This window comes from Oncorhynchus nerka, linkage group LG23 (genome assembly GCF_034236695.1).
Source record: "Oncorhynchus nerka isolate Pitt River linkage group LG23, Oner_Uvic_2.0, whole genome shotgun sequence".
In the NCBI taxonomy this organism is placed as follows: Eukaryota; Metazoa; Chordata; class Actinopteri; order Salmoniformes; family Salmonidae; genus Oncorhynchus; species Oncorhynchus nerka.
In genome coordinates, this window is record NC_088418.1 from 53750896 (window position 1) to 53776724 (window position 25829).

At 43.7% G+C, this 25829-nt stretch overlaps 1 protein-coding gene and 1 pseudogene across 1 annotated transcript; both read left to right on the forward strand.

The window, feature by feature from the left end:
• The first annotated feature begins 4449 nt into the window (after window positions 1–4449).
• LOC115106123 (putative C-type lectin domain family 20 member A) lies at window positions 4450–10057 on the forward strand. Its single transcript, XM_065008404.1, has 6 exons — window positions 4450–7403; window positions 7801–7966; window positions 8086–8198; window positions 8741–9091; window positions 9254–9595; window positions 9795–10057. The coding sequence occupies exons 1-6, from the start codon at window positions 6998–7000 to the stop codon at window positions 10055–10057; spliced, it is 1641 nt and encodes a 546-aa protein (XP_064864476.1). The 5' UTR covers window positions 4450–6997.
• A 3-nt stretch (window positions 10058–10060) lies between these two features.
• Window positions 10061–13666, forward strand: LOC115106264 (uncharacterized; annotated as a pseudogene).
• The last annotated feature ends 12163 nt before the right edge of the window (window positions 13667–25829 follow it).

Consider the following 25829-nt stretch of genomic DNA (forward strand, 5'->3'; position numbering starts at 1 on the left):
CCACATACAAGCAGCCTTTTAAAAGTGTATTTTTAAAACTTTGCATTGGGTTGTTGGAAGACGGCCTGCTTTGCATGGTGCTGGGAGAAGTCACTGACACAGGTTAAAACGATATCTGTGGTGTTTCTTATTTATTTTTTAAACACATATCTCATTAATCAGAGGTCAGTGTATATTGTACTGTATGATGCAGCTTTTTTTGTGAAGCCCATGTCCAGTGCAAATAAAATGAATTGATTGGTGGTTCCCAAATGTACTGCACATTACAATGACAAATGTAAACTTGATACACTGACAGAAATGTACATTAGTTTAGGCAACTTAGATGTACTGCCTTTTTTTTGTATGTAAAAAGTTCACTGTAAATACATAGAAAATAAATGAGGCCTATTGGTCAGTGTTGTTTTACATGGAGGGAGGGGTTGGAACTTTCAGCATCAACGGGGTGCATTCAGTATGACAGAACGGTGTGCAACGTTGAATTCAACGGAAATGGTACTGTACGGAACAGTTGAAAAACGTTGTGATTACTGTGGCCCAGAGGTATGGTGTACTGAATTAGATTTGTGATTTCAAATGGTCACAGCCATATTGATTAGGCCACACCTCACCACACCCACCTAATGGGAGAAAACGTGCCTCAAAGGCTGTTGAAGAACGGTGCACACCATTTTGGGAAACAGGTCGATGAGTACTGTCACACCCTGATCTGTTTCACCTGTCTTGTGCTTGTCTCCAACCCTCCCAGGTGTCGCCCATTTTCCCCATTATCCCTTGTGCATTTATACCTGTGTTTTCGGTTTGTCTGTTGCCAGTTCGTCTTGTCAAGCCTACCAGTATTTTTCCCATACTCCTGTTTTTTGTTGTTGAACTAGTTCCTGTTTTCTAGTTTCGACCATCCTACCTTCCCTGAGTCTGCCTGCCGTTTTGTACCTTTTGGACTCCGCTCTGGATTACTGACCTCTGCCTGCCCTTGACCTGTCGTTTGCCTGCCCCTTGTTTTTGTAATAAACTTTTATTACTCCGAACTGTCTGCATCTGGGTCTTATCCTGAGGTCTGATATTTACAAACCTTCATGCAATGTAGCAAACGTTGAATCAAAATGAACGCATCCCCGGTTACCTGGTCAGCAGAGAGGGAGGAGAGAAAGATACCTCTATAAACTAATCTCTCTTTTCCCTGTCTCCCTGTTCCACAACCAAACTGTAGGGAGTGAAGAGGACTGCTAACTGGGTAGGTGTGCCATCATGCCAAGCTACATTATACATTTATAAATTTAAAACATCAAATGACTTGCACTCTTTGCTTTTCTTTGAAGAGACACATATGATTAAAAACCTTTTGTAACTGTTTCATACAGTATCTCTTAAATTATTTGAATGGTGCTCTTTGCTTAATATTCCGTGTATTTAAATGATAAGAGGTCAATTCTAATATTAGATCAAAGTGTGTGTGTATATATAAAATGCATATCATAGACAATGTGGGAATCAATAGATGTTGAAATTAAATCTCCATCACATCTTTTAACTCAACTTAGATTATACATGTATTTGCTATTTTCAAAGTGTATTCTATGTATCTGTTCCATAGAGTAACTGCAATACTACTTTGGTAGTCAAATCACATCACTTCCTTGTCCTTTTTGTTTCCCCTTGAAAGGTACAGCACTGCCTGTGTACTCACAGAAGTAAATTGTGCACATTGATCCCCCACCCACACACAGACACAGACACAGTTCATTCATAGACATTCTCCTCTACATGAAATCTCTCAAACATGTCTGGATTGGCACATTATTGTGCTTTATCATTTTGTTAACTAAAACAATGTTTCCTTTGAGTTACAGTGTAAGGTTTGGGAGCACTGATGTTTTCAGATTTTAACTTGTACGAATGTCTTTAAAGCTAGAACAGCCCCCGTGATATGCAACTTTTCAGGGAAGTTAGAAACCAATATACACAGGCAGTTAGAAAAGTCAAGGCTAGCTTTTTCAAGCAGAAATTTGCTTCCTGCAACACAAACTCAAAAAAGTTCTGGGACACTGTAAAGTCCATGGAGAATAAGAACACCTCCTCCCAGCTGCCCACTGCACTGAGGATAGGAAACTTTGTCACCACAGATAAATCCACTATAATTGAGAATTTCAATAAGCATTTTTCTACGGCTGGCCATGCTTTCCACCTGGCTCCCCCTACCCGGTCAACAGCACTGCACCCCCCACAGCAATTCGCCCAAGCCTTCCCCATTTCTCTTTCTCCAAAATCCAGTCAGCTGATGTTCTGAAAGAGCTGCAAAATCTGGACCCCTACAAATCAGCCGGGCTAGACAATCTGGACCCTTTCTTTCTAAAATTATCTGCCGAAATTGTTGCAACCACTTTTACTAGCCTGTTCAACCTCTCTTTCATGTCGTCTGAGATTCCCAAACATTGGAAAGCAGCTGCGGTCATCCCCTCTTCAAAGGGGGGGACACTCTTGACCCAAACTGCTACAAACCTATATCTATCCTACCCTGCCTTTTCTAAGGTCTTCGAAAGCCAAGTCAACAAACAGATTACCGACCATTTCGAATCCCACCGCACCTTCTCCGCTCTGCAATCTGGTTTCAGAGCTGGTCATGGGTGCACCTCAGCCATGCTCAAGGTCCTAAACGATATCTTAAACGCCATCGATAAGAAACAATACTGTGCAGCCGTATTCATTGACCTGGCCAAGGCTTTCGACTCGACTGTCAATCACCACATCCTCATAGGCAGACTCGATAGCCTTGGTTTCTCAAATGATTGCCTCGCCTGGTTCACCAACTACTTCTCTGATAGAGTTCAGTGTGTCAAATCGGAGGGCCTGTTGTCCGGGCCTCTGGCAGTCTTCATGGGGGTGCCACAGGGTTCAATTCTTGGGCCGACTCTCTTCTCTGTATACATCAATGATGTCGCTCTTGCTGCTGGTGAGCCTCTGATCCACCTCTACGCAGACGACACCATTCTGTATACTTCCGGCCCGTCCTTGGACACTGTGCTGTCTAACCTCCAAACAAGCTTCAATGCCATACAACACTCCTTCCATGGCCTCCAACTGCTCTTAAACGCTAGTGAAACCAACCAACCATTCGCTGCCTGCACCCGCACGCCCGACTAGCATCACCACCCTGGATGGTTCCGACCTAGAATATGTGGACATCTATAAGTACCTAGGTGTCTGGCTAGACTGTAAACTCTCCTTCCAGACTCATATCAAACATCTCCAATCTAAAATCAAATCTAGAGCCGGCTTTCTATTCCGCAACAAAGCCTCCTTCACTCACGCTGCCAAACTTACCCTAGTAAAACTGACTATCCTACCGATCCTCGACTTCGGCGATGTCATCTACAAAATAGCTTCCAATACTCTACTCAGCAAACTGGATGCAGTTTATCACAATGCTATCCGTTTTGTTACTAAAGCACCTTATACCACCCACCACTGCGACCTGTATGCTCTAGTCGGCTGGCCCTCGCTACATATTCGTCGCCAGACCCACTGGCTCCAGGTCATCTACAAGTCCATGCTAGGTAAAACTCCGCCTTATCTCAGTTCACTGGTCACAATGGCAACACCCACCCGTAGCACGCGCTCCAGCAGGTGTATCTTACTGATCATCACTAAAGCCAACACCTCATTTGGCCGCCTTTCGTTCCAGTTCTCTGCTGCCTGTGACTGGAACGAATTGCAAAAATCGCTGAAGTTGGAGACTTTTATCTCCCTCACCAACTTCAAACATCTGCTATCTGAGCAGCTAACCGATCGCTGCAGCGGTACATAGTCTATCGGTAAATAGCCCACCCAATTTTACCTACCTCATCCCCATACTGTTTATATTTATTTACTTTTCTGCTCTTTTGCACACCAATATCTCTACCTGTACATGACCATCTGATCATTTATCACTCCAGTGTTAATCTGCAAAATTGTAATTATTTGCCTACCTTCTCATGCCTTTTGCACACAATGTATATAGACTCTCTTTTTTTCTACTGTGTTATTGACTTGTTAATTGTTTACTCCATGTGTAACTCTGTGTTGTCTGTTCACACTGCTATGCTTTATCTTGGCCAGGTCGCAGTTGCAAATGAGAACTTGTTCTCAACTAGCCTACCTGGTTAAATAAAGGTGAAATAATTTATTTATATATATTTTTTTAAAAGCATCCTTCACTCATGCTGCCAAACATACCTTTGTAAAACTGACAATCCTACCGATCCTCGGCTTCGGCAATGTCATTTACAAAATAGCCTCCAATACCCTACTCAATAAATTGGATGCAGTCTATCACAGTGCCATCCGTTTTGTCACTAAAGCCCCATATACTACCCACCACTGCAACCTGTACGCTCTCGTTGGCTGGCCCTCGCTTCATACTCGTCGCCAAACCCACTGGCTCCAGGTCGTCTACAAGACCCTGCTAGGTAAAGTCCCCCTTTATCTCAGCTCGCTGGTCACCATAGCAGCACCCACCTGTAGCACGCACTCCAGCAGGTATATCTCTCTGGTCACCCCCAAAACCAATTCCTCCTTTGGCCACCTCTCCTTCCAGTTCTCTGCTACCAATGACTGGAACGGACTACGAAAATCTCTGAAACTGGAAACACTCATCTCCCTCACTAGCTTTAAGCACCAGCTGTCAGAGCATCTCACAGATTAATGCACCTGTACATAGCCCATCTATAATTGACCCCAAACAACTACCTCTTCCCCTACTGTATTTTTTATTTTTTATTTTGCTCCTTTGCACCCCATTATTTCTATTTCTACTTTGCACATTCTTCCACTGCAAATCTATCATTCCAGTGTTTTACTTGCTATATTGTATTTACTTTGCTACCATGGCTTTTTTTTGCCTTTACCTCCCTTATCTCACCTCATTTGCTCACATTGTATATAGACTTATTTTTCTACTGTATTATTGACTGTATGTTTGTTTTGCTCCATGTGTAACTCTGTTGTATGTGTCGAACTGCTTTGCTTTATCTTGGCCAGGTCGCAGATGTAAATGAGAACTTGTTCTCAACTTGCCTATCTGGTTAAATAAAGGTGGGGGAAAAAAAAATTCTACATCACTTTTTGGATTTAGAAATGAATGACATTACAGTGCTTTCACAAAGTATTCACACCCATTGCATTTTTCCACATTTCGTTGTGTTACAAAGTTGGATTCAAATTGATTTAACTGTAATTTTTTGTCAACTATCTGCACAAAATACTCTGTCAAAATGGAAGAAAAATTATAACATTTTAATTTTTTTTATTCAACCCCACAAGTCAATGCATGTTAGAATCACCTTTGGCAGAGATTACATCTGTGAGTCTTTCTGCGTAAGTCTCTAAGAGCATTCAAAACCTGGATTGTGAAACATTTTCCCAGGATTATTTTCAAAACTCTTCAAACTTTGTGAAATTGGTTGTTGATCATTGCTAGACAAGCATTTTCAGGCAGATTTAAGTGAAAACTGTAACAATTCGGCCACTAAGAAACATTCACTGTCTTCTTGGTTTTCATCTCCAGTGTAGATTTGGACTTGTGTTTTAGAGTATTGTCCCGAAGAAAGGTGAATGCATCTACCAGTGTCTGCTGGAAAGCAGACTGAACCAGGTTTTCCTCTAGGATTTTGCCTGTGCTTAGCTCCATTCTGTTTATTTTTTATCCTGGAAAACTCCCAGTTCTTAACGATTACAAGCATACCCATAACATGATGCAGCCAGCACTATGCTTGAAAATATGGAGAGTGGTACTCAATAACGTGGTGTATTAGATTTGCCCCAACCATAACACTTTGAATTCAGGATTTTTATTTTTTTGCAGTATTACTTCAGTGCCTCGTTGCAAACAGGATGCATGTTTTGGATTATTTTTATTCGGTACAGGTTTCCCTTTCACTCAATTAATTAGGTCAGTATTGTGGAGTAACTACAATGTTGGTCCATCCTTAGAGTTTAATGGCTGTGATAGGAGAAAACTAACTGTTTTAATGTCTGCTTTAAAAATGTGTACCCATCTACCAATAGGTGCCTTTCTTTGCAGGGCACTGGGAAACCTAGGTCTTTGTGGTTGAATCTGTTTGAAATTCACTGTTCGACTGAGGGACCTTACAGATAATTGAGTGTGTGTGGTACAGAGATGATGTAGTCATTCAAAGATCATGTTAAACACTATATAATTGCACACAGTCCATGCAACCTATTAAGCACATTTTTACTACTGAACTTATTTAAGCTTGCCCTAACGACAGGGTTGAATACTTATTGACTCAAGAAATTTCAGTTTAATTTGTAAAAAAAAAATTAAAAATATCCACTTACATTATGGGGTAGTGTGTGTGTGTGTAGGCTAGTGACAAACTAATACATTTTAAATTCAGGCTGTAACAACAAAATGTGTAAACTCAAGGGGTGTGACTACTTTCTAAAGGCACTGTATATCCATTGATTCCTGAAGAATACAACTTATGAGCTTAGTTCAACCGTTTTCCCCCATCAGAACCCATAATATAAGCATGCTTTACTCTGTCTGTTAACAATGTAAATGTAAACAAACACTGTATAGCCATAAAACATGGTTAAAAATATAATTGTTATATCACGGATGGTCAGTCCTTGCATCCATAACTCTGTCTATGAATTTGAGTGGTTGCAGTATCCACGCCCATACCTCAGCTTTTAACCAAAACAGAGGCGGGGTGGACACTTAGTTCTTGTTTCAATTATGGCTTCTATATTTGAACCATGCAATCTCTTTACAGTGGCCATGATAGAGCCAGTACTTCTACTCCTGCTACTGGGTAAGAGATCAGATGGGATGAATATTCCTCTCTTGGTATTATCAACCAACCTGCTATGACTTATCTAATGAGTCTCAGTTTAACCAACATTTAGGACATTTACAGAACTCTCTCCTTGAGTGGACACAGTTGTATTCCAACTTCATAATCACTGAACTGAAATATAAGTCCTAAGGTTGATGTCGGTGTCACAATCTAAACAGAAAAAGAGATTGACGGTCCCAAAAATAACTGATGTGACATTTATCCCCACAGCAGCCAGGTTCTCACCAGTGTTTGGGACTGAGATATCAGTACTGGAGGGAACCTCTGTGACCCTTGTCTGCAGATTTCCCAGTGAGGAGAATCACATGCTTTATACAACCTTGAGTGAAACCAGTAATTGCAAATGGTGGTCCTGTTGTAATCCCATAGCTGTGACAACAATACCTATCATCGCACAAGAAAACAAATACAGATGTATAACTGGAGTTGAGATGGTGAACTTCACCATTTTAGACCTTCAGCCTGCAGACAGTGGGAACTACTGTTGCAGAGCAGCGATCTCTAAACCTTCAGAATTATACAGCCTGAGGGTAGTGAAAGGTATGTGTTGCACTTCATACTACTGGTTGTCAATGGATTTTGTTCAGTGCACATGTCACCATAAAGTAGGAAGGAACATGAAGGGTTGATCAGCTTATGTGTATTGTGAGGTGCACAAGCCAAAACTCTTCATGGTCAATGCTGTCTGTTACTGAATTTAGATTGAATCCTACCATTTTGTGTGTATTGAATGTTTGAGCACACCTACCACTTCCATCAAAAAAGGCAAAAGTCAATGATTTGTGTCTTCATCTCTATGTGTGAATGTTGCATTTATGCATCACTATTGTGCTCTTTCCCTAACACAGTCGGAACTGCTGGTAATGTCATTTTGCTGGTGCCTAGTCGTGCTTTATCCTGTCCCTTCCTGACGGTCTGTGTCGTGAAATACTTCCAGGTCACACAGGTTGCAACAGGGATCTACTGGACGGATTGGAATTTCTGGGCAACGATATTGAGAATCAGCCAATCACAATCCAAAATGCAAGTCAGTGCAGACAGGAATGCACCAATATTGACAAGTGCCAGTACTTCACATTCAGTTGGAAGGAGACAGAAATTAGGTACATGCTCAAAGATTTTCCCCTTTGTGATTGGGCAAATTAGGACAGCCATATACTTTTTAGTTCAGCACCAGTCGTCTTTGTAACTACTACCACATTTTGTGATATTTATTCCTCAGAAACAAATGTTCCTTGAAGGCCTCAACTGGTGATCTGTTGAACTCAAGAATTACAATACAGCGCCTCCAAAATGCAACCTCGGGCTATTCCCTGAAAAACTGCAGTGGTAAAGGTGACTACAGACATGTACTAGATTCATATAGTATACGGTACCTAATGAGCAGAGATTGTTAATAGGTCCGAATAAACAGGGTAGTGTCATTGATACCAAACTCTGTTACACTGTTTCTGTATACATTACATCTGTTGAAGGTGTAATTTAAGGTACTGTACATCATCAAGCAAGCACCACAGCGCTCTGAGAGAAACTTTAAACTACATACCAACGATGTGTGATTTGAGTCTTTATTCTAGTGCCTGAAGAATACACAGTAGAAAGTTGTCTCCACCCTATGTATTTATTACATTTTTCTAAACACATACATATTCATAATAACTGACAGATTTTGGAAGGAGTTCGCAAATGTATTAATTTCTCCATGCCCCAGACATGGCATCTGTTGCTTTCATCAATTAAATCGATATCTCTATGTTACTCTGCTATCACACAGTATGTGTTGCCTATATTTCAGAATAGATAGTGGAAGCTAAACATAATGTTTGTCACTCAACACAACAAGCAGTCTGATAATCATTTTCCTATATTTAAAACAGTCACCTACTCAGCCAAAAACTACAGCCTTGTCCTTAAGTGGAAAAACTGGACTGAAGCACAAGAGTACTGCAGACAACACTACACAAACCTGTCCATCATACACACAGAAGAGGATTGGAAGGCAATTCAATCCACTCTGAGTCATTTTAGTGGTGATGTGTGGATTGGCCTTAATGGAAATGGGCCTTTTCAAACTAAAAAGTGGAGTTGGTCTGATGGGGAGGACTTGATGTTCTTAAACTGGGATGGTGGTTTTGGCAGCGTGCTCAACATTCATTGTGCCGTTTCAGTTTCTTCTCGGTTTCGACAACAGTTGTGTAACACCTCATTACCCTACATGTGTCAATACGGTATGGGCTCTCCCTTTCAGTCTCTAAAACCACTATTGTTTCCACTTCAAATCACTGGATGTCAGATCTCAAAATATCCCCTGTAATTGACTTCCTGGATATTTTTCTTATTAACTGTCTCATGTAATCTGATAAATCACTTTTCACCTTTCCTCCTATAAGTTCATCATGTCAATGGAGTAACAGAGAAGGTGTATGTGCTGATAACCAAACCAAAGAACCAGGAGGAGGCTGTGAAAGACTGCAAACATCAACAAGGAGAACTGGCGAGTATCTGTAACCAGAAAGAGCAGGATGCCTTTGATGAGTTGAATGACGGGATCACCTGGATTGGACTAAAGCATGAGAACAACACATGGAATTGGTCCAGTGGGGAACCATTTCAGAAATGGGACAATCCAATGTGTTTGGGAGACGGAAACTGTGTAAAGCTGAACTCAGAAAATGACAGAAAATGGATACCAGAAAATTGTTCTACTCAAAGTCCTTTCCTGTGCTATGGGGGTAAGTTGAACATCGTGCGAGTGTTATAAAACTAGTGTTGACATCATCAATGACTAGGTTATATCATCTATGACTAGGATGTATAGAATCTCCCAAATAACAAAAATGATTACAATTAGGATTACAATATTTCAGTGTCACTGATACACACGACCGGAAGCAGGCAGTAATTTTCATGAATTCTACTTATTTTTGACAGATGAACGTCCACTTAACACCACTGGGGATTTGACCACTCCTGTTGCCCCTGAAACCACCTGCCCTACTTCAACTGGTCCTCCCTCTACCAAAACCTCCACCACAACACCTACCACTTTACTACCTACTACTACTAATGGACAGTCCACCACCTCACCAACTACCACTACTACTGGACAGTCCACCACCTCACCAACAACCACACTAACATCACCACCTACAACTACTAGCGGACAGGACAGTCCACCACCTACTAATGTATAATGTACAGTCCACCACCTCACCAACTAACACTACTAATGGACAGTACACCACCTCACCAACTACCACTACCAATGGACAGTCCACCAGCTCACCAATTACCACTATTAATGGACAGTCCACCGCCTCACCAACTACCACTCCTAATGGACAGTCCACCAACTCACCAAATGCCACTCTTAATGGACAGTCCACCACCTCACCAACTACCACTACTAATGGACAGTCCACCACCTCACCAACTACAACTAATAATGGACAGTCCACCACCTCACCATCTATTACTATTAATGGACAGTCCACCACCTCACCAACTACAACTAATAATGGACAGTCCACCACCTCACCACCTACCACTACTAGTGGACAGTCCACCACCTCACCACCTACAACTAATAATGGACAGTCCACCACCTCACCACCTACTACTACTAATGGACAGTCTACCACATCACCACCTACAACTACTAGCGGACAGTCCACCACCTCACCACCTACCACTACTAATGGACAGTCCACCACCTCACCAATTACCACTACTAATGGACAGTCCACCACCTCACCAACTATCACTGTTAATGGACAGTCCACCACCTCACCAACTACCACTACTAATGGACAGTCCACCACCTCACCAACTACCACTACTAATGGACAGTCCACCACCTCACCAACTACCATTACTAATGGACAGTCCACCACCTCACCAACTATCACTGTTAATGGACAGTCCACCACCTCACCAACTATCACTGTTAATGGGCAGTCCACCACCTCACCAACTACCACTACTAATGGACAGTCCACCACCTCACCAACTACCATTACTAATGGACAGTCCACCACCTCACCAACTACCATTACTAATGGACAGTCCAGCACCTCACCAACTACCACTACTAATGGACAGTCCACCACCAACCTCAACTTCCAGTGGACAACTGAGTTCATCAAATCCCACCTCCACAGACAGGGATCCCACATCCTCCCCCTGTTGTCTGTCTTCTCCACTCCATCCTGGTGAGTGTTAGACATGGAGCTACATTCTCTACCAATCTGCACAAAGGTGCACAAGTGGCAGTCGTTGTACATTTAATGGCAGATAAGACCTTGAGTGTATTTGTATTCAGTGGTGTAAAAAGTACCCATTTGTCATCAGGTAAGATGACAATTGGTTAAGAGTAAAGATACCTTAATAGAAAATTCCTCAAGTGAAAGTCCGGCAGTAATATACTACTTGAGTAAAATTATTTGGTTCTGAATATACATAAGTAATCAAAAGTAAAAGTACATATCGTTTCAAATTCCTTAAAGGTTTTTTTTTTTTTTTTAGTCAGGGGCACACTCCAACACTAATTTACAAATGAAGCATTTGTGTTTAGTGAGTCTGCCAGATCAGATCCAGAAGGGATGACCAGGGATGATAATTCGACCATTTCTGTCCAGCTAAGCATTCAAAATAGTTGTCAATGGAAAATGTAAGGAGTAAAACATACATCATTTTCTTTAGCAATGTAGAGAAGTAAAAGTTGTCAAAACTATAATAGTAAATGAATGTACAGATACCCAACAAAAATTACTTAAGTAGTGTCGTAGCTGAATCAGAATTAGTTCGGTAGCATTGATAAATAAGATGTTTTATTTACTTTCATAATATTCTTATGTGAGATAGTTACTTGGGGCCCAGAGAGGGGAGAGGTCAGGATTGTCTTCATATTTGAATGTGTCTAACTATTCCTAAACCATGTGAAGGGCTCCATTGTGTCTGTACTCCAGTCACTCCCTCCTTTTACCATTGGGGGGAGGAGTATGGCAGTGTCTGGAACCATTGTATTACCCCTCTGATGTTGCATGAATCTTGACCTAGTATATGACCTAGAGGCTCACTCCCCTCTGTGAACTTGCCCAGGAGAGGGTATATTTGTGATGGGAGTATCTAGAATTGACAATTGATATATGCCATTGGATGAGGTAATGTTTTGGTAATATGAAATACCAAGAACGAGAAGTAGAACCTCGACTAAGCGACCAAACTGAACGATAATTTATAGCTAATGCTATCTGGCTATGGGATACTCCTCTTTCAAGTAAAAGGCCCTTTGTGAAGTTCCTAAGATCTGTGAGTTGTGAGGGTTTTTTGTAAGCACTCTCAGAGAATTCATTTATAGACACGGAATTGATCTGAGAGTCACAGGGCTATGGTGAAGCTCATATAATTAAAGATGAAGTTTAAATAACTGACTGGTGTGTGGTTTGCTCTCTCATCATTTGGTAATACAGGAAATTGCCACGACAGTAGTACTTTCAAGTATTTTTATTTAGGTACTTTACACCACTGTGTGTTTTTTTGTTTATGAACTTAAATTTTAACAATTGCAATTTCATGTGTTTGTTTTGTCCATACAGATTATCTGCACTACATCAACAAGTCCAAGAGCTGGATCATTGCCATGGAGTTCTGCAGAAGCCGTGGCTCCAAGTCCAACCTGGTGCACATCACCAACCAGACTGTGCATGCTGACGTGACCCAGCTCCTGGCCAATGTGAAGCTGGCATGTGGGGGGGGTGTGGATTGGTCTGGAGAGGTCCATCTTTGAGTGGAACGCCCCCTGGCTGTGGACCAGTGGTGATGTTGATAAGGTGGTGAAGTACAGTGAGTGGCATAGTTGCTTCCCCCTCAACCCCATCAATTACCACTGTGGTAAGATGGTCCGGGTTGGTAACGGAGAACTGAAGTGGCTGGATGCTTCCTGTCATCAGGAATTACCCTTCATCTGTCAAGGTGCATTGCTCAACTTTGGAGCTCCTATTTTAGGGCTTGCTCTGCGAGGTGGGATATTCAAAACGCTGCAGATAGACAAATATTACATAGAACTGTCATGGTTTACTGCAGAATAGAGATGTCTTGACTGTCATGTCATCTCTATGCAATGTATTACTTTATGCAATGCTCTGATTATTCCTCCCTATTGAATAAGGCTCAACCCACATCTCAGAAACCCCCTCTCTACAGTTGGGTACTATCTGCATTGCTTGCTCTTTCCTCCCTTTAACTCCCTCCCTTTTACATTCTAGACTCACTCTACTAGTAATAGTCTTTAGAATGAGCCAAAACATAATGGCAAGGCCTGGACGTATAAGATACATCAATGTCCTCTAATCCTGTATGTGATGTTTTAACAGATCTCCACTAGAGGGCTCTACATGGCAGCCTGGACAGTCTGCAGACAGACACCACACTGATCTACCAGAGAGACTTCCACACTCATGGTCTGGAAGGAACCTGCATTTCAATTCATTATAGTTTACACCAATATAACTATTACTATTATTAGGACTTTTTATTGTCATATTTTACATGATATTACTTAATGATACTGTACTTACATATACTGACTCATAAGCAATGTTATTTGACCTATAGTTTACTGTAATACCTTGATTGTTTTAAAATAGAGTAAAGAAAGGTAAAGTAAAAGGTATTAACTGAACATGCAGTATTTAACTCCTGTGTGATATGTACTGTTACAGAACACTATTTAGTTAGAATGTAATTATTGTTATTTTGTATTTCCTTTCGTCTCTGCTCTGATTAAACATCCATTTACAGTTTGTTCAGTGTGGAATTTCATTCTTCATAGAAAGTGAATTGAGTGATTAAAATGGTCATAATATAACCTTATTATTTGAGAGGTGTTCAGTGATCTCTAGCCTAAATTGACTTTATGATTATTTCCATCAGGACTGAAGGAGTCCATCTCAACTGCCAGGGACAATGAACCTGGTATCTCAGAAAACAACTGAGATGTCTGAGACATCTGTAATGTTGACACACAATTGCACTGATGGGCTATATTTATGCAACACTGCTCTCCAAACCATAAAGTCAAATCTGTTTCCCAGGTGCAGCCCCTGATCTCTTCAGCCAGCAGTCCTTGGATGAGTCCTTTGGTGATGTCTGAGCGACCCATGTGGGTGTATATGCTTATATACTGTTTGGTTCTGAGAATATGAAATATACTTATTCATGTCACTGAGGAGGAGCGGGTAAGATTTACATTATGTCAGAATATGTTATTTTTAGCCATCAGGGATCCTATGGGAGAGATCCTATGCGAGGAGATGAGACACTGTCTGGTACCAGTCACCATAACATCTGTGAGTTGGTTAGGAGTGAGCACTTTGGGGCAGAGGCCAGATGAAGTGAGGAAGAACATATCACTAAGGTTCTGTCTAGCAACAGAGATGCATTGGCTTTTCAGATGTGTGGGAGGAGACTCAGCATAGTTAAATAGCAGTGCTTGTGTGAATATGTCGGCTAATGCAGCTGTATTGAGCCTCTGGGAAGAATAAACTTGGTTAAGCTTTCATAGTGTCCGTTGAGTTTATACTCTGACAATTAGAACCCAACAGTACTATATCCTTAATGCTTTAGTGTAAATCAATCTGATAATGTTATATTGAGCACAGACAATCAGCCTCAACTGGGTGGCAGTAACTGCTGCTCTCTGACCCGTCAGGGCCATGGACAGACTGAACACTCCTCACTGGACAAGAGACTGCTCTCTGAAGAGATCGTTCCTTTGACCTGGAAGTAAGACTATAATCTTTTTTTATTTTACGTATATATTTTTTATGAACAGAGAGGATGACAGTCGGTTAAGATAGACAGAGGTTGCATCAAAAGGCACTAGAGCAGATTCATATCTACGCTGACACCTTACATGTTCCAGAGGCTGTGGCATTACCACTAGACAGGGCAGGCCACAAGACTGCCATCTTATTGGGGTTTGTATGTGTAAGACAGGTGCAGGGATGACATTTTAGCACCAGTAGGGTCCCAAATTAACAATTACTGTCTGATGCTGGACACAGCGATGCTTCGTGTTGTCTAATCCACTGTCAGATGCCAACTTTCTCTCGCCACTCTCACTAGGGATTAATGCAAATGTGTGTTCATGTGGATAATAGTTCCATTCTAAGTTCCAAAGTAATTCACATTCTTCAAAGGACATTGGAAGAAAAGGTACATTTTTTTTGTAAATAAGCTGAATTTCCTTTGTGTGGATGTCTCATCTAGAAAAGAGAATCACGCAGACCATTGTAAGGATGTCTCTGAAATCTAACTCAGGAGCTGACCTCAATGACCCAGTGGTAAAGGAACAGATGTTGGAACAGGTACAGTAGTCCTACATCTCCTACATCAGAAATCAACGTCATGCTCACTCATTTCACTCTTCTCATATGATCTCAAGTTTATATTGATAATTTTAAACAACTGAATTGCTTAATTAAAATAGGAAGATGTCTGGCTTTGATCATATCTCTTAGATAAGAAAAGAGTTTGCGAAGAACATGAACTTCGTCCAAGGTTTTTTGGAAAACAGTTGAACTTGGAAGCCCTGAAGAAGGTAAGCACATTTTTTGCGTCACAGTTTTGAAAATGTCCCTCCTTATGTTAAGTCTGTTGTTCAGAGTCCCTTGTACAGTGTGTTGTTAGGTTTTGACAGTATGGAAATGAAGTAAGGTGTTCATGAACTAATTCCAGTGAGAGTCTTTGTACTGTTGTGTTTGTTTTCTAAGGTCACTGTGGGTCTGGATGAAGAGGACCAGCCATGATGATGCAACAGGAGAGGGATGGAAGGTCCAAGAAAACCACATGATGTATTATATACCTTAAAACACATAATACAATATTATTTTAGTTAATGTTATTCAAGTTATGATAGTTTGATTTGCCTTATGAAATAAACATATTAAGTAAATGTATATTAGGATAGATTTTTACAATGTTTTACTATTGGAACATCAAATTATAATATATGATTTTTGTTAGTGTATGAATGTAATGTCATAATGTTGTACATAAGGGCAATGTGATAAGAGAAGAGGAATAAAAAGGACATTTGTGGTGTTTCAAGTTTGCAATTAAAAACATGTATGGTGGCAGTGAGGGATTGTCAGAGTGTAAAAGTCTTCATAATGATGTTACACACTCACTCATGGATGTAACTGTTGACATTCCTAAATAAAAGATGTTTGATTAGTGACATCAGTATTATCATTATTTTCACCCTCCAGCAAGAATGGTGAGATGGGGGCACAAATCACAACAATGTAGAATTACGTGCCCACTTCCATGTGGTATGGTTCAGAGAACTGTAAAGATGGAGACAGAGAGAATGTTGTGAGTGTGACAGAATGACACTATCCATGTTATCAAGCTAATCAACGTTTGTATATCATCGTTTTCCCTGGTGTGATGGTTTGTTGACTGTGTCAGCTATTACAGTCATAAACACTGGCTCATGGATAGCAGGGGAGAGGTGTGGGGTTCTTGCCCTTATTCATGTAGTTGATGGCTGTTATACATTAATCAACTTGATAAACCAAGTCATCATGTAGGCCTAGTTATTTAGCAAATGCTTTTATCCAAATTGAAAGAGACCAGGAAGTTAAACCACATCCTAACTACTTGTAACGTGGCACTGAACTCCAACCAAATAAGCTACCAGTATGGACTACAACGTGTCCGTACCAGGAACTATGGGCTCTTGTACATCCTGAATTACGTTGCACTTTGTTTACACAATTGGAGATTAGGCTGCCATAGCCCTGCAGGTACCACATAGAAAACAGGATTTTAATTACAATGCATTGGGTTGTCGGAAGGTGACCTGATTTGCCTGGAACTGGGAGAACTCACTGACACAGGTTACAATGATATATTTGGTGTTTTCTATGTTTCTTTAACCACATATCTTCACGTCTCTCACAATCAGAGGTCAGTGGATATATTACTGAACCAGCCTCTTTAGTGAAGCCCATGTCCAGTGGAAATAATAATGAATTGATTCCTATTTACCAAATGTACTGCAAATTATTGTCACAAATGTGAACTAGATACACTAACAGAAATGTACATGTGATCAAGTAACATAGATGTACTGTATGTCTAACACTGTTTAAAGTGAAAATACATTGGGTCTTTTGGTCGGTGTTGTTGATGTGGAGGGAGGGGTTGGAGCTGAAGTTTCAGCATCTCCTGGGTGTGTTCACCTGGTCAGCAGAGAGGGAGGAGAGAAACTCTAGAAACTCATCTCTCTTTCCCCTGTCTCGGAATCTCACAACCAAACTACAGGGAGGGAAGAGAACAGCTAACTGGGTAGGTGTGCCATCGTTTTAAGTTGCATTATAAAAAAATGTCCCGATATGTTGAAACACTGTGCTTTTCATTGAAGAGGTAATAATTCAGATATGTTTAGTGCCTTTTGTAACTTACTGTTTGAAATGATTTGAATGGTGCCCTTTTCTTAGTATTCTGTGTATTTGAATGAAGTTAAGACTCACTAAACTCTGAAAGGGGCGGACTGGCCGTCTGGCAGTTGCCCGGATTTCCAAATGGGCTGGTCCACTTTTAGCCAAGTGGGCTGGTCCACTTTTAGCCAAGTAGGCTGGTCCACTTTTAGCCAAGTAGGCTGGTCCACTTTTAGCCATGTGGGCTGGTTCACTTTTAGCCAAGTAGGCTGGTCCAGTTTTAGCCAAGTGGGCTGGTCCACTTTTAGCCAAGTAGGCTGGTCCACTTTTAGCTATGTGGAATGCTCATCTGTGTGTGTTCAACTGAGGATGGGCATCTGGAAGATTTACCATGTCTTTGGGTGATACCGCATTCCAGAGTATGAGTTAATGTTTCTGTACTTGGGTACGAGGGGGACATGGCTCCAGTATGGAGTTGGGGGACCGGACCCTGGTCTCTACACAATGAGAACTGTTTTTACAGCAGATACTGTCTGCTGTGAAGTATAAGTATCTTTCATACAAATCTTAAACTTGTGACCCATTCCATACATCTGTTGTAAGTCATGTAGACTGAAGGAGGATGGACTTTCCAATAACATGCTGTTGCTCAAACCAGCTCATTGAGTTCTCAGTGATCACCTCCAGGGGTGATTACCAACCAGCTCATTACTGCATTAATTAAATAATAAAGTTGGATTGTTTTGAAGAAATCTGAAAGTCTCTCCTTTTGATTACAATAATTCCACTACACATGGCACACCTGTATTTGGGGAGTTTCTCCCATTCTTCTCTGCAGATCCTCTCAAGCTCTGTTAGGTTGAATGGGGAGCGTTGCTACACAGCTATTTTCAGGTCTCTCCAGAGATGTTTGATCGGGTAAAGTCCGGGCTATGGCTGGGCCACTCAAGGACATTCAGAGACTTGTCCATAAGCCACTTCTGTGTTGTCTTGGCTGTGTGCTTAGGGTCTTTGTCCTGTTGGAAGGTGTACCTTTGCCCCAGTCTGAGGTCCTGAGTGCTCTGGAGCAGGTTTTCATCAAGGATTTCTCTGTACTTTTATTCTGTAGAATTTTATTCCCTTTTTTCCCCAACATCTGTAAATTAAATATCCCATCATTTAGAACATGTACACTGACCACAGTATGCTGATATAGTTACCTTATTTGCTCTACTGTGATACATATCCATGTTTTTAGATCTCACTATATATGTACAAGTTATACATGTGTAACAGATACAACATACACATTACTTTTACAGTGTGGGAATGTTTAGACTCATTACTGTTTAGACTTATTCAGCCAGCAGTTCTTGGATGAGTCAGTGACACCAGCGCTGGTGAGTGTACATTCATATATGCTATATAAGATGTAACCTTCTGTCACGCCTTGGTCTTTAGTATTTTGTGTTTTCTTTATTATTTGTTCAGGCCAGGGTGTGACATGGGTTTTTTGTATTGTCGTATTGTTTTTTTTGTAGGCATTGGGGATTGTGGCTGAGTAGGGGTGTTTAGAATAGGCTTGGCTGCCTGAGGCGGTTCTCAATCAGAGTCAGGTGATTCTGGTTGTCTCTGATTGGGAACCATATTTAGGTAGCCGGGGTTTCACTGTGTATTTTTGTGGGTGATTGTTCCTGTCTCTGTGTTAGTTAGCACCAGACAGGCTGTAATAGGTTTTCGCGTTTCGTTTGTTGTTTTTGTATATATTAGTTATTTCATGTATAGCTATTCTTCATTAAAGAACATGAGTAACCACCACGCTGCATTTTGGTCCGATCCTTGTTCTTCCTCTTCATCAGAGGAGGAGACAGACGAACACCGTTACAGAATCACCCACCACACACGGACCGAGTGGCGTGGTAACAGGCAGCGACAGCAGGAGCAGCGAAAGGAGGATGAATTGTTCGGAGAAGGACCCTGGGATCAGCCGGGAGAATATCGCCGCCCCAAAGAAGAACTAGAGGCGAGACGCTGGTATGAGGAGAAACGACAGCGGCAGCAGGAGCTACAATATCGGGACTATACGACGTGGGAAGAAATAGACAGGTGGGCGGTCGACCCAGAGAGAGTGCCGGAGCCCGCCTGGGATTCGCTGGAGCAGTGCGAAGAGGGTTATAGGAGAATGGAGTTGGAGAGACAATCATGACGGCACAGAAGAAAGCCTGTGAGTCAGCCCCAAAAATGTATTGGGGGGAGGTTCAGAGGGAGAGTGGCAGAGTCAGGAGATAGACCTGAGCCAACTCTCCTTGTTAATCGTGAGGAGCCAAGGAGGAGACCAGAACCAGAGCCGGTGTTAGAGGTGAGCGAAGCAGAGACTGTGAAGGAGTTAATGGGGAAAGTGGAGTGGAGAGTAATGAGGGAGTTGCTAGCTTGGTGCTTTAGGTACAAAATTCGTCCGACGGAGCGAGTCGGCGATTTGATGGCACCTGGGTCAGCGCTCCATACTCGTCCTGAGGTGCGTGTTAGTCAGCTGGTGAGAATTGTGCCAGCCTCACGCACTAGGCCTCCTGTGTACCTACCTAGACTTGCACGTCCTGTGCCAGCCCTGCTCTCAGGCTCTCCAGTACACCTTCACGGTCAGGTCCATCCTGTGCCACCTTCACACACCAGCCCTCCGGTGGCAGCTCCCCGCACCAGGCTTCCTGTGCGTGTCCTCGATCCAGTACCACCAGTTCCAGCACCACGCACAAGGCCTTCAGTGCGTCCCGCCTGTTCAGCGCAGCCAGAGCCTGTCTCCTCTCCTGCGCTGCCGGAGCCTCCTGCCTGTTCAGCGCTGCCAGAGCCTTCCTCCTCTCCTGCGCTGCTGGAGTCTCCCGCCTGTTTAGCGCAGCCAGAGCCTTTCTCCTCTCCTGCGCTGCCGGAGCCTCCCGCCTGTTTAGCGCAGCCAGAGCCTTCCTCCTCTACAGTGCTGCTGGAGCCTCCCGCCTGTTCAGCGCAACCAGAGCCTTCCTCCTCTACAGCGCTGCCGGAGCCTGCTGCCTGTTCAGAGCAGCCTGAGCTGCCAGACTGCATGGAGCAGCCAGAGCTGCCAGTCTACATGGAGCAGCCAGAGCTGTCTATCTGCAAGGAGCAGCCAGAGCTGTTAGTCTGCAGGGAGCAGCCAGAGCTGCCAGTCTGCATGGAGCAGCCAGAGCTGCCAATCTGCATGGAGCAGCCAGAGCTGCCAATCTGCATGGAGCAGCCAGAGATGCCAGTCAACCAGATTCTTCCAGATCTGCCAGTCAACCAGATTCTTCCAGATCTGCCAGTCAACCAGACTCTTCTAGATCTGCCAGTCAACCAGAATCTTCCAGATCCGCCAGCCAGCCAGGATCTACCGGAGCCGACTACCTGCCTGAGCTTCCTCTCAGTGCTGGGCTTCCTCTCAGTGCTGGGCTTCCTCTCAGTGCTGGGCTTCCCCTCAGTACTGAGCTGCCCCTCGGTCCCAAGCTGCCCCTCAGACCCGAGCTACCCCTCAGTCCCGAGCTTCCCCTCAGTCCCGAGCTTCCCCTCAGTCCCGAGCTGCTTCTGTCCCGAGCTGCCCCTCTGTCCCGAGCTGCCCCTCTGTCCCGAGCTGCCCCTCTGTCCCGAGCTGCCCCTCAGTCCCGAGCGGCCCCTCAGTCACGAGCTGCCCCTCAGTCCAGTGGACCTGCTAAAATCGGTTTCCTATTGAACATACTTTTTTTCCGTATGAAATATAATAGTTTGATTACATTTCAGGGTATCTGAGGATTAAATAGAAATATATTTTGACTTGTTGAAACTAAGTTTAGGGGTAGATTTTCAAATTCCTATCTCTGCAACGTTGAACGAGTGGATTACTCAAATTGAATCAACTAAACAGACTTTTTGGGATATAAAGAAGGATTTTATCTCACAAAGTGGCACTACATGTTATTACTGGGACCCTTTGGATGACAAATCAGAGGAAGAGTTTCAAAAAGTGAGTAAATATTTAATCACTATTGGTGAATTCATGAAACCCGTTGCCGATGGAAAAATATTTTGATGTGGGCCGCAGTCCTCAAACAATCGCATGATATTCTTTCGCTGTAAAGCCTACTATAAATCGGACAGTGCAGTTAGATTAACATGAATTTAAGCTTTCAACCAATATAAGACACTTGTATGTACCTAAAGGTTTAATATCTATCATTTTTATGATTATTTATTTGAATTGCGCGGTCTCCAGTTTCACCGGAAGTTGTCTCGCTAGCGGGACGCCTATCCCTGAGAGATTTTAAGACAATGTTGGGGCAGAACTTTAAGTGTACTGATCCCATAATGGAAGATCAATCCAAATAAAAAATGAACGCTGAAGTTGGAACAATGAAACTCACCACTTTAAAACTACAGCCGACAGACCGTGGGAGCTACTGCTGCAGAGTCTATGTCCCTGGATGGTTCAATGATCTTAAACAATCCTTGTGATATTTATCAAACAGAAACAAATGTTTCCTGAAGGTCTCAACTGGTGATAGACCCGAAATGACAATATTGCACCTCCAACATGCAACCTCTGAGACACTGCAGTGGTAAAGGCGAGTACATACAGTTAATGTATATTTGAGTTGTCATTTATTTTGTCAATTGAATATCTAGTCAATATCTAATAATAACAGAGGTAGACTTTACTAATAGGCCCTCTTAAACAGGATAACATAGACATGGATATCTACCTCTGTCATGTTGTGTTTCTGTTGATTCCATCATCTCTGTTGAAGGTGTAACTTAGTGAAGGTCATCAATCAAGCATCAGAGCTCTTTAAAGAGAGCTTTTACAGACCAATGATGTGTAAAGTCTATATTCTGTAGTCTATAGAGTAGAATACAGTACTATCACTACTATTTATTCACCATTCGTCATTGATGCAGAGGACAAATCCATATTCATAAAACAAATTGGTTGGAGGTTTGAATGAGTTTGCAAATGTATGAATTTGCCTCTGTCACATGCTTCTATTACTCTGCTATGGAACATTGTGTTGCCTATATTTTAGAATAGATAGCGGAAGCTAAAGATGCCAATGTTTGCCACTCAACACAGCAAGCAGTATGAAAAGCATTTTCCTCTGTATTCGAAACAGTCACCTACTCAGCCAAAAAGTTGATTAGTGTAGTGATTAGTGTAGTGTCAACAACGTGTCAACAACGCAGCCACTGCCAGCTAGCCTACATAGTCAACAACGCAGCCTCTGACAGCTAGCCTACTTCAGCAGTACTGTATCATTTTAATCATTTTAGTCAATAAGATTTTTGCTACGTAAGCTTAACTTTCTGAACACTCGAGACGTGTAGTCCACTTGTCATTCCAATCTCCTTTGCATTAGCGTAGCCTCTTGTGTAGCCTGTCAACTATGTGTCTGTCTATCCCTGTTCTCTCCTCTCTGCACAGACCATACAAACGCTCCACACCGCGTGGCCGCGGCCACCCTAATCTGGTGGTCCCAGCGCGCACGACCCACGTGGAGTTCCAGGTCTCCGGTAGCCTCTGGAACTGCCGATCTGCGGCCAACAAGGCAGAGTTCATCTCAGCCTATGCCTCCCTCCAGTCCCTCGACTTCTTGGCACTGACGGAAACATGGATCACCACAGGCAAACACTGCTACTCCTACTGCTCTCTCTTCGTCTGCCCACGTGTTCTCGCACACCCCGAGAGCTTCTGGTCAGCGGGGTGGTGGCACCGGGATCCTCATCTCTCCCAAGTGGTCATTCTCTCTTTCTCCCCTTACCCATCTGTCTATCGCCTCCTTTGAATTCCACGCTGTCACAGTTACCAGCCCTTTCAAGCTTAACATCCTTATCATTTATCGCCCTCCAGGTTCCCTCGGAGAGTTCATCAATGAGCTTGATGCCTTGATAAGCTCCTTTCCTGAGGACGGCTCACCTCTCACAGTTCTGGGCGACTTTAACCTCCCCACGTCTACCTTTGACTCATTCCTCTCTGCCTCCTTCTTTCCACTCCTCTCCTCTTTTGACCTCACCCTCTCACCTTCCCCCTACTCACAAGGCAGGAAATACGCTCGACCTCATCTTTACTAGATGCTGTTCTTCCACTAACCTCATTGCAACTCCCTCCAAGTCTCCGACCACTACCTTGTATCCTTTTCCCTCTCGCTCTCATCCAACACTTCCCACACTGCCCCTACTCGGATGGTATCGCGCCGTCCCAACCTTCGCTCTCTCTCCCCGCTACTCTCTCCTCTTCCATCCTATCATCTCTTCCCTCTGCTCAAACCTTCTCCAACCTATCTCCTGATTATGCCTCCTCAACCCTCCTCTCCTCCCTTTCTGCATCCTTTGACTCTCTATGTCCCCTATCCTCCAGGCCGGCTCGGTCCTCCCCTCCCGCTCCGTGGCTCGACGACTCATTGCGAGCTCACAGAACAGGGCTCCGGGCAGCCGAGCGGAAATGGAGGAGAACTCGCCTCCCTGCGGACCTGGCATCCTTTCACTCCCTCCTCTCTACATTTTCCTCTTCTCTCTCTGCTGCTAAAGCCACTTTCTACCACTCTAAATTCCAAGCATCTGCCTCTAACCCTAGGAAGCTCTTTGCCACCTTCTCCTCCCTCCTGAATCCTCCCCCTCCTCCCTCTCTGCAGATGACTTCGTCAACCATTTTGAAAAGAAGGTCGACGACATCCGATCCTCGTTTGTTAAGTCAAACGACACCGCTGGTTCTGCTCACACTGCCCTACCCTGTGCTCTGACCTCTTTCTCCCTCTCTCTCCAGATGAAATCTCGCGTCTTGTGACGGCCGCCCGCCCAACAACCTGCCCGCTTGACCCTATCCCCTCCTCTCTTCTCCAGACCATTTCCGGAGACCTTCTCCCTTACCTCACCTCGCTCATCAACTCATCCCTGACCGCTGGCTACGTCCCTTCCGTCTTCAAGAGAGCGAGAGTTGCACCCCCTTCTGAAAAAACCTACACTCGATCCCTCCGATGTCAACAACTACAGACCAGTATCCCTTTCTTTTCTCTCCAAAACTCTTGAACGTGCCGTCCTTGGCCAGCTCTCCCGCTATCTCTCTCAGAATGACCTTCTTGATCCATATCAGTCAGGTTTCAAGACTAGTCATTCAACTGAGACTGCTCTTCTCTGTATCACGGAGGCGCTCCGCACTGCTAAAGCTAACTCTCTCTCCTCTGCTCTCATCCTTCTAGACCTATCGGCTGCCTTCGATACTGTGAACCATCAGATCCTCCTCTCCACCCTCTCCGAGTTGGGCATCTCCGGCGCGGCCCACGCTTGGATTGCGTCCTACCTGACAGGTCGCTCCTACCAGGTGGCGTGGCGAGAATCCGTCTCCACACCACGTGCTCTCACCACTGGTGTCCCCCAGGGCTCTGTTCTAGGCCCTCTCCTATTCTCGCTATACACCAAGTCACTTGGCTCTGTCATAACCTCACATGGTCTCTCCTATCATTGCTATGCAGACGACACACAATTAATCTTCTCCTTTCCCCCTTCTGATAACCAGGTGGCGAATCGCATCTCTGCATGTCTGGCAGACATATCAGTGTGGATGACGGATCACCACCTCAAGCTGAACCTCGGCAAGACAGAGCTGCTCTTCCTCCCGGGAAGGACTGCCCGTTCCATGATCTCGCCATCACGGTTGACAACTCCACTGTGTCCTCCTCCCAGAGCGCTAAGAACCTTGGCGTGATCCTGGACAACACCCTGTCGTTCTCAACTAACATCAAGGCGGTGGCCCGTTCCTGTAGGTTCATGCTCTACAACATCCGCAGAGTACGACCCTGCCTCACACAGGAAGCGGCGCAGGTCCTAATCCAGGCACTTGTCATCTCCCGTCTGGATTACTGCAACTCGCTGTTGGCTGGGCTCCTGCCTGTGCCATTAAACCCCTACAACTCATCCAGAACGCCGCAGCCCGTCTGGTGTTCAACCTTCCCAAGTTCTCTCACGTCACCCCGCTCCTCCGCTCTCTCCACTGGCTTCCAGTTGAAGCTCGCATCCGCTACAAGACCATGGTGCTTGCCTACGGAGCTGTGAGGGGAACGGCACCTCAGTACCTCCAGGCTCTGATCAGGCCCTACACCCAAACAAGGGCACTGCGTTCATCCACCTCTGGCCTGCTCGCCTCCCTACCACTGAGGAAGTATAGTTCCCGCTCAGCCCAGTCAAAACTGTTCGCTGCTCTGGCCCCCCAATGGTGGAACAAACTCCCTCACGACGCCAGGACAGCGGAGTCAATCACCACCTTCCGGAGACACCTGAAACCCCACCTCTTTAAGGAATACCTAGGATAGGATAAAGTAATCCCTCTCACCCCCCTTAAAAGATTTAGATGCACTACTGTTCCACTGGATGTCATAAGGTGAATGCACCAATTTGTAAGTCGCTCTGGATAAGAGCGTCTGCTAAATGACTTAAATGTAAATGTAAAAAAGTACAGCATTGTCCTTGAGGAGTTAAACTAGACCGAAGCACAAGAGTTCTGCAGACAACACTACACAAACCTGTACATCATACA